A 10,181-nucleotide genomic window follows, 5' to 3' on the forward strand; every position below is an offset into this window, starting at 1 on the left:
ATGAAAGTGTACTAGTTGCAATACATCCATAGCTACCGAACACCAATCGAGCTCAGCTGTCCTACTACTTACTTGCAATACATCCTTAGCTACAGAACACCAATCGAGCTCAGCTGTCCTATTACTTACTTGCAATACATACATAGCTACCGAACACCAATCGAGCTCAGCTTTCTTACTACTTACTTGCAATACATACCATACATAGCTACCGAACACCAATCGAGCTCACCTGTCCTACTACTTACTTGCAATACATACATAGCTACCGAACACCAATCGAGCTCAGCTTTCCTACTACTTACTTGCAATACATACGTAGCTACCGAACAAAAATCGAGCTCACCTGTCCTACTACCTACTTGCAATACATACATAGCTACTGAACACCAATCGAGCTCAGCTGTCCTGTTACGTACGTAGCACAGTCACACATCTAACAGACGCCGTCATCGGAATCACTCGTGACGAGGAAACCAGCCCAGCCGTGTTCAGAGCCAATGCAATAGAACCCATAAGCCAGCGGCATTGGAAAAGGACCGATGGTCAACAGGCATCTTTTGCTTTGAAACAGACTCTGTTTTGATTATTATGATAGTTTGTATATCTGAATCTTAGACTCTGTTTTGATTATTATAATAGTTTGTATATCTGAATCTTCCCAACATGCATCTATTGCTTTGAAACAGGCTCTTTTTAATTATTAAGATAGTTTGTATATCTGAATCTTCCCATCATCGCCCACAGACACCAACCGATCTCCAGCTTCATTAAAGGCCAATCCCCAAACCTGCGACCAAGAGAAAAACCCAAAAAACAAAACCCCCCATATGTAGCAAGCGTTTGGTGTGATGTGTGAGAAGGGGCTCTACCGGCGAGTGAGGATGCAGGTGAAAGACTCGTACGAGCATACGACGTGTGCTTTTGATGAATGACGCACGAGCATATAACGTGTGCTATTGAAGAAATACGTACGAGCATGTGACGTGTGCTTTTGAAGAATGACGTACGAGCATGTGACGTGTGCTTTTGAAGAATGACGTACGAGCATGTGACGCGTGCTATGAAGAATGACGTGCGCTTTCAAAGAAAATATTCGAAAAGAAGCGGCAGATCAGATACGAATGTGTGCGAACCCCTTCGAATTCGAGTAGAGTACATAGTAGATGGCAGGGGCGTGCTTATGACTTGTTTGAGTGGTAAAGAGTGTAACATGGATAGTATTGGCAGGTAAGAGTGATGTTAGATGGTAGACGAGTAGAGTTCATAGTAGATAGCAGGGGCGTACTCTTCTAGAGTGTAGCATAGATAGTATAGGCAGAAAAGAGTGATGTTAGATGGTAGAAAGTACATAGTAGGTAGCAGGGGCGTACTCTTCTAGAGTGTAACATAGATAGCATAGGCAGATAAGAGCGGCGTTAGATGGTAGGACGATGTGAAGGTGAGTTGATGGGTCTTATATACACTGTATCTTCCATCCACAACCGTGCAAACATGTCCCATGCGATTGTACTGTCGGCAGTGCACATGTGGTGGCGTGAACAGGCGAACGTCTGCAGTTGCTAATGGCAAGCAGACTATGTGTGAGAGCCTTCCCGTGCATTTCCATGTACATGGCTATCCGTGTCAGCCTAAAACCCGAAACCCTAAACCCTAAACCTTGAAACCCATGTCAGCGCAGCGAAACATTGATAACTTTCATAAAACGTGTCAAGTCGACGTACTATTCAGCTGAGGCCAGCTCGTGTTCGCACAAATGCATGTAGACACTAGCAAAAGGAATACGTTTGCCCAACTGAAAGCAATGGAGCAGCAGACATATATACACACACATACGACGCATACGACATGGACGCAGATACACACCCGTGCACGCACACTGAAATACATGTATGTACCAATAACTATATATACAATTAGGACGTATTTTGTCATATTTATGACATATATTGGTATATACAACTAGGTATTGTTGTGCCCTAGTTATTTATTTATATTCACAATTAGGTATAATTGTGTCTAGAGAGATTTATCCCAATATATATACATACAAATAGGCTTTAGTGTGTCTCTTGAGATTCATGTCATTTTTTTATTTATACAACCAAGTATTATTGTGTCTAGAGAATGATGTCAATGTATACGTATACAAACAGGTATCATTGTGTCTTTATGAATACAATGAGGCATTATTGTTTCTGAAGTTCCATGTCAGTGTTTTTATATACAATGAGGTACTATTGTTCTAGAAATTAATGTGAACATTTATATATGCATTAGGTATTATCTTGTTTATATATATGTATGCAATCAGGTGATATTGAGTCTATATATTTACAAATAGATTTTATTGTATATATATATAAATATGTATATATATATATATATATATATATTTATATATATCAATACAAATAGGTATTACTGTGTCTATATATCTAAACAAATATGCAATATTGTGTTTATATATATATACAATTATATATACAAATAGATATAATTGTGTCTATTTATATTAAAATAGGTATTATTGTTTATATATTTATATATTTATAGGTGTTATTGTGTCCAGAGGTTTATGTCAATATTTACGTATACAATTAGCTACTAAAGTGTCGATATATATACAATTAGATACTGTCGTGTCCTATAACATACAATTAGGTTTTATTGTGTCTATATATATATACAACTAGGAATTAGTATACCTAGATATCTACGACAATATTCATATATCCTACTAGAGATTTGTATATAATAAATGCGATTCTAATGTACAGATGAAACTAAAGCACTCGCACACGCACTCTCAAACACACACGCGTGTACGATTGACTACCTGATCGGTGTGACTCTCGAACGTGTGCACGCACTCTTTAGTCTTGTGATCCCATACTTTGACCTTCTTATCACTCGACCTGCACCGCATACGCACATGAAAAGAAACACGTCTTTTAACAGTTGGTAGTATGTGCGAAAGCAACAGCCTGTACTCTAAACAGTGGCTGGGTGCGCTACAACCACCGCTCTACTCAGTCTGAACTCTATGGTGTACAACGATACTCCACAACGGTTTCGTGACCCATCGTGGCATAGCGAAACATGAAACAAGGTGTCCGGATGGAGCTGGAGGTTGTGGGCGCTAACAGTAGTCAGTCAAAAGACTGATAGTAGCCATTGCAATATGTTGGTACAGCCGTGTAAGTGGGTGTGGGTGTGGGTGTGCCTGTCCCGTATACCACCATTCCCAAAGTAGCAGGTCTGAACATAGAAGATACCACATGAGAAAGCGAAGGTAGATTCCCATTGTTCAATCACCCTGTAATAGCGATATCCGTGTCCACTGGTGAGAAGTGGTAGAGATGAGACTGGAAAACTTATCGGTGTGGTCAAGAGCATATGCTGACCTCAGTACAGACGGACACCAGGGCCTTGGGGACTGTGTCAACATATCATACACACATCACTCGAGTCTCCAGGAGTGTGAGAAGAACCATCGGATCCATGGACGAATGTATAGAGACTAGGCCAGCAAGACATAGGTCGGCGAAGCAATTCTTCACAGATGATTGACGAAAGTGTATTCTATAGCAAAAACGTGTAGCCGCGAGACCAACACGCCTATACACGACTAGCAGATAAACGTTAGTCATAAACATACATACAAACGTTTCCGATATTCAAACACGTAGATTATGTGTGAAAACAGAACCCAGCCCAGACAGTGCGGGGGAGATGTCACTGGAACACCCACCGACTCACAGTGATGGGCCAGAGCAGATAAACATCACAAGAGCACCCACCGCACACAGTGAGACACACCCACCGCACACACACATATATATATATATATATATATATATATATATATATATATATATATATATATATATATATACATACATACATACATACACACATACATACATACATACATACATACATACATACACTCATACATACATACATACATACATACATACATACACACACATACCCCGAAGCAAATTGCGAGTTCTTCGGATTGAACGCCAAACTCGTCACCCAGGACAGGTGACCCGAGAAGCTCTGAATCATATTACCTGTGACGCAAGTGGTAGGTAGATTTGGTGAATAGGTGATGCTGGTGGTACAGAGTGTTGTTAGGGTCTTGGCAGTGCGCTGTGGTTGGGTTCGGGTGCCATGGACTGTGGGTGATATAGGCATCAGGCATGTACATACAGACCCGTACGGATTAGAATGTGTATTATCCACTTAGTAAGAAATTGCGCCACGACGATTTAGCAAGAACCAAGCGTCATGTACCTAGTACACGGGCGCCTTTTTGGCTTGCAGTGTATGGTCCGAATGGTCTATACTCATATACACAGTAGGCAAATAGAAATAAACACGCGTGCGTACTGCTTTGTATAGTGTATTACTGCCCAAACAATACGTTTCACGTTCACTTGACGGGTCCGTAGAATTCGATTGGGTTATTTGGTGCACCAGGAAACTGAATGGGCCGCTATCCATACTAGTGGTTCGCGTTCATTCTGAATATAAATGTATCTACATCACATAAGAAACAAACCGTTCAGCATCATACATAAATCCAAACAAAACGGTCATTAACATATGAGAGTTGCAAACGACAAGTTGAGTGTGTTGACAGCCTGGGCGCAGGTACCTAAGACGTGTCAGTACAAGTTGAGTGAGTTGACCGAAGTACCTCTGGACACTCACCAGACACATACCTTGGGCAACGTCGTACATATTCATGATAGAATCATCACTCCCGGTCAGTATCAATTCCGAGTCGGGAGAGAATTCCAGGCCTCTGACGGGCATTGCATGAGCCTCTATCTTGTGCAGGATACTATATGTCTGTTGATGGGGATGGGGAAGCATCGCATTGCACGTCAGTTGGGCTGTAGACCATACCACTGTGTCTTGTGTGTGCCAGAGGAATCGTGATGTGATCGTGTGCCTGGTGCTATACTACGGATACCACTCTGGTGCGCGGTTACTTAGCCATTGACTGTATTTACTTAGCCATTGACTGTATTTACTTAGCAGTTGACTGTAATTACTTGGCCATTGACTGTATTTACATAGCCATTGACTGTATTTACTTAGCCGTTGACTGTATTTACATCGCCGTTGACCTTATTTACTTAGCCGTTGACTGTATTTACATAGCCATTGACTGTATTTACTTAGCCGTTGACTGTATTTACTTAGCCGTTGAATGTATTTACTTAGCCGTTGAATGTATTTACTTAGCCGTTGACTGTATTTACTTAGCCGTTGACTGTATATACTTAGCCGTTGACTGTATTTACTTAGCCATTGACTGTATTTACATAGCCATTGACTGTATTTACTTAGCCGTTGACTGTATTTACTTAGCCGTTGACTGTATTTACTTAGCCATTGACTGTATTTACTTAGCCGTTGACTGTATTTACTTGGCCGTTGACTGCGTTTACATAGCCATTGACTGTATTTACATAGCCGTTGACTGTGTTTGATCTCTGCGCGTACGAGTACAAACTCCGATCCTTCATACGACACATGAGCACATAATACCTATTTGCACCTTGAAAGGTGTAATCGGCCATAATGACACACCCTTTTAAACAATAACTTTAGCGTGTGCCTGCTCTAGGCATGCGGGTGAAATCATACACAGGCGTGTATATGCACCGTTTGGTGCAGAATACAAATATGCGTATGTCTAGTCAAACATAAAACGCATATGCGTAGATGCACGTTAATAGATACGTACCTTTTTATCTTCCCCCAGACTGAAAATGTGGAGTGTGCCATCTATAGCTCCTGCGGCAAAGTACTTTGCGTTGGGACTGAACGCAATTGACTGGTTGAACTTGCCCCTGGTGGTCAGCTCAGACACCTGATGCGATGAAAATGGTCCTTAATATATATATTCTCCCCATCAATCCATGTGTATGTGTATACATACGATGCTGTGTAGATGTGTAACCATATATATCTACATCTCATGTCGGTGAGTGACACTCACGCCCTCACTCAAGCCTAAATCATCAGAATGTACAAGCCGTAGCCCTTATAGCTAAACTCTGCGATCACAAACTCCAACACACTGGTTGTTTAGCAATCAACGCGCTTGCTATACGGCAGACGCAATACGCTAGTGGCCTGGCAGTAGCCTAGTGGGAAGGTGTGTGTTTCTGCTTCCAGAGTGAAAACCAACAACCATACATGTGGCATGCGATTGAACTGGGTTTGCGCCCACCAGCGCAGCCCTGGAATGACCCCACCCGTGTGACAACCACATCACCTCCTAGTTCACTGTTGTATGGTTAGACTCTCCTATAAAACCCCTAAACCCTCAGAAGATACAGTGCACACGTATGGGGTACAGAACATCCTTAACGGACAACGCTGCTACATATGCGTTTACAATACATAGAGGAGACTGTGTCTACGCATTGCACCCTCACATACGCGTTCGCCAGTGTCGATATTATAGAACAGCACGGCCCCCGAGTGTGTACTGACGGCCACTGTGTTAATTCCGTCGGTTGGTTTGGGACATATTGCAGCGGACCTGCGTCGTGTACAAGAAGCAAGTGTGAGTACACGCGGTATCTTCCGGGTGATGCTCCTGTGCCTATAGAGGACGTGTAACTGACTGCCAGTGTAACCAGGACAGTATTATCTATACACACATGGGAAACACAGTCACCCGTAGTGTATGATCACACTACTGCACACGTAAGATATCAGACCTTGAGTCCGCGAGGCGAGGTCAGCATGAACTGAGCGTGTTCGTTATGGCACTATACGTCTCATTGGTCGGTCAGGGAGAGCTATCTATGTACATATGTGGGTGTGGAAGCATCTGGGCGTCGGTAGATGACAGGACGAGCAATGCATGCACATGACTCTGTTCCATAGATTTTATTCGGCGGTTGACAACAGATAGACTGGACTGTGTGATCTCGTCGACAACGTTTACAACGTTTGAGACTTAGAAGGAAAGCGTAGTTGGCGATCATTGGAGCCCATTGGCAGCAAGCAACGCTGCAAAAGTAACACACTACACCGTGCCATGCGGTTATGTATATATGTACAGATGCCTAGGTACACGCATCCTTTATTGCACTGCATGCTGTAAGGATTTAAAATCCATATGCATGTACAGACAACCCCAATCTTTACGATGATTGAACACGGTGTGCACAGCGACTCCTCGGCTACTATCACGCTAACAAGGGCACTCAGAATTAGCTTCACGCTCCTAAGTCGGGACTATACCTCACCCATGGGCTCACCCGTAACATATAAACAATGCATAAACAACGCATACCCACGACATGTCGATGTAACCATGCATCGAAATGGCCTGGCACAGCGCGCTTGCATAGTGGACGAGCTAATCCTGGTACACTACCAAGTACTGTGAGTACTGCCAAGAGATACCCACGTGGACACCCAGGTCATTCAACCACAATGTGAGGCAGACACAGGGTGCCGCTAGAAGAACGTACACGATTCCGCATACACTCACATGCACAAAGACGTATACGCGCGTATGTTAGTCTTGCTGGTACCATAGACACACCATGCTCGATGCTCAGGCCCGCACTTGATGGATCGCAGGAGAACGCCACTCTCGAGATTCCACACATTGACTGTGCTGTCAAGCGATGTGGAGACGGCCACAGTCGCGTCCTCGTTAACAGATACGCTGTGAATGGCGTAAATAGTAATAGGTCACGGGAAGTGAGACTGGAACGGTAAACGAAACTTAGACTAATGGCACACAATATCAGACATGTGTGTGAGACTTAAATGTATACGCATCATAGCGAAAATACCCACGCATTCATATATGCATAAGGATACACGCACATATACCATGTGATTGTGTTTAAGTCCTAAGTCATTTAGATGCTTTTAAATACTCCTCGACAGATGGTGCGGGAGCTCTACCAATTATACGAGTTGTCTGCTATGCAACCCTGCGTATAGAAAGATCTGTATCAAACTAAATGGCATGTGTCATGCCAAATGATCCCTGAGCATATACGCAGAATTCATATGTACGTACATATACCACTCTCTCGGCATAAACAGACACTCTCACGAAGGTATCTGGACCTATAAACAGTAGCCCGAAGCATATGCTCTTGTTAAGATAGCAAGGAATTCAGAGCCGGGAAGCATCGTATAGAAATACGACAGTTGACAACTGAAAGCACATGCTATCGATACCAGCCTGTTGATAAACATAGAACTCACCAGTTGATGCCTAGTTCATGACCTTCTATCTCCAGTACACGCTCCAACGTATCACCTGGTCTCATTGGGAACAACAGAGTGTATCAAATAGTGAATGGTAGCAAGCTCAAGATATTGTATGCCAGAAGCTGTAACTCTCTGGCTCATCCTGGTCCGCCGTGATCAGAGTACACATTCTCCATCGTACTCAAGAATACAAGGATATATCTCTGTAACAAACATGTTTTAAACGTCTAATCTTTTTAACTGCACAGATGAAACCCTCGTTCACGTACTTTTTAAACAGCACACCTGAAACTTTAAAAAAAACATACTCTATCGACTCCAAGTGAAAATAACTGAGCTGTATAGTATACCGATGCCTCCATAAATCACAGGTGTAACATTTAGCTTGAACCGTACACCAAACCAAATTTACTTTACAAGCATTATGTCGTACATACTCACTGACTAACATGTGATATACTTCGCTGAACATGAGTATCAGACCTGATCGACTTTCGGATTTCGAGATTATAACTTGGTATAGTCGCAACTTATAATGCACATCAAAGCTTCTCAAACAATGCATTCTTCAATCTACCCAATCCCAGCACTCTCACAAAATGACCTACAAATCTTCGGTAATCCCCAGCGGTCGTGAACCACCATTTCTTAAACAGAAATTTTAAATGTCAATAACCTTCACTGACCAGAATAACCTTCATCGCCAATATCTTAAGCCACCACTTCGCAGAATATAACCCCACAGGTCGTTTCCCAGTACAACATGGAAAATCATCATCCTAGTAAAATATTTCGCAGAATAACAAACAAATCGGCATCACCTAAAATCGATATAAATCTACACACCATTCCAGACTCGCACAAACTGATCAATGCCACCCGTAACGATCCGATTAGCTCGACCTCCGCTCCATGAGACACTCCAAATACCGTCGTCGTGAGCCTTCTCTACCGCGTCGCCTGCCGTGTACATGACTGCCAGTATGATATATGGACTGTATAAGGTGTATGTGCTATTTAGCTTCTTATTGCACTATATGTAAATACATAAAGCCACCGTCCACTGGCACTCGAGAGAGAGATACTTGTAAATATGATTGAAGACTGATGAAAGATCACAAACGAAACAAATCGTGGCGGAGTATAAAAAGCCGAAAACGGTTGGCCAATGAATGAACTGTATTCTGAAATACAGCTCATCCTCACCCTTTTCACTGTCCCGCAGTCTACAGACGAGTACACAATTTCGATATCTTCGATATCTTGAATATGCCAGGATACACCAGGCTTATCATACAGTGGCCCATACTAAAACTAACTGTCACAAAGTTTAATTTCAAGTGGATGTCTATTATTAGGTGTGCATTCAAGCTTGTTACTGAATGGTCAAATCCTAGATTCGTTCTGACATCATCAAAAATTTACATTGTTATGGTACCGACTGGTATAGTATATTTTCATTGTTCATTTCATAGAGAATTACATACACAAATACACTCGCGTATATTTATATATGAACGTGTGTATATAGTGATAATAGCAATAATATGTATATATACACGTTCACACACTTTATTTCAGTGTGTGTAGTTAGTTAATATGGCTGGACCAATGGTACCAGCGCTTGTTCTGTCCCTCAACTTAGTGGACAAGTATAGTGAGGGTCAATTAAGTGCTTTCGATATAACCGATGACGAGGATATCGAAGGAGGTAGTGATGAGGAGGTTTAGGAGGCAGACGGAGCGGCTGGGTTAGATCCGGACGCAACCTTGGAAATCACGGGCAAAGTGTTCTTATCCATCGATAGTGCCAAAGGCTTCGGTACAAAGCTAAAACTTACCACAATCAGTTCGGCGAATATCTTCAACTTGCTGATATAGTCAGCGCATAACACACAGAGTTT

The 10,181-nt window shown here is 42.4% G+C and overlaps 1 protein-coding gene across 1 annotated transcript; it reads right to left on the bottom strand.

Annotated features, from left to right (window-relative positions):
- Positions 1-3,007: 3,007 nt before the first annotated feature.
- SARC_05828 (hypothetical protein) lies at positions 3,008-9,250 on the bottom strand (the record flags this gene model as incomplete). Its single annotated transcript, XM_014300295.1, has 8 exons — positions 3,008-3,319; positions 3,998-4,082; positions 4,737-4,866; positions 5,771-5,896; positions 6,472-6,574; positions 7,592-7,717; positions 8,272-8,326; positions 9,124-9,250. 8 exons carry the CDS (start codon positions 9,248-9,250, stop codon positions 3,157-3,159), a joined length of 915 nt encoding a protein of 304 aa, XP_014155770.1. The 3' UTR covers positions 3,008-3,156.
- Between the last annotated feature and the right edge of the window lie 931 nt (positions 9,251-10,181).

The sequence above is a fragment of the Sphaeroforma arctica genome, assembly GCF_001186125.1.
Source record: "Sphaeroforma arctica JP610 unplaced genomic scaffold supercont1.389, whole genome shotgun sequence".
Taxonomy (NCBI): Eukaryota; class Ichthyosporea; order Ichthyophonida; genus Sphaeroforma; species Sphaeroforma arctica.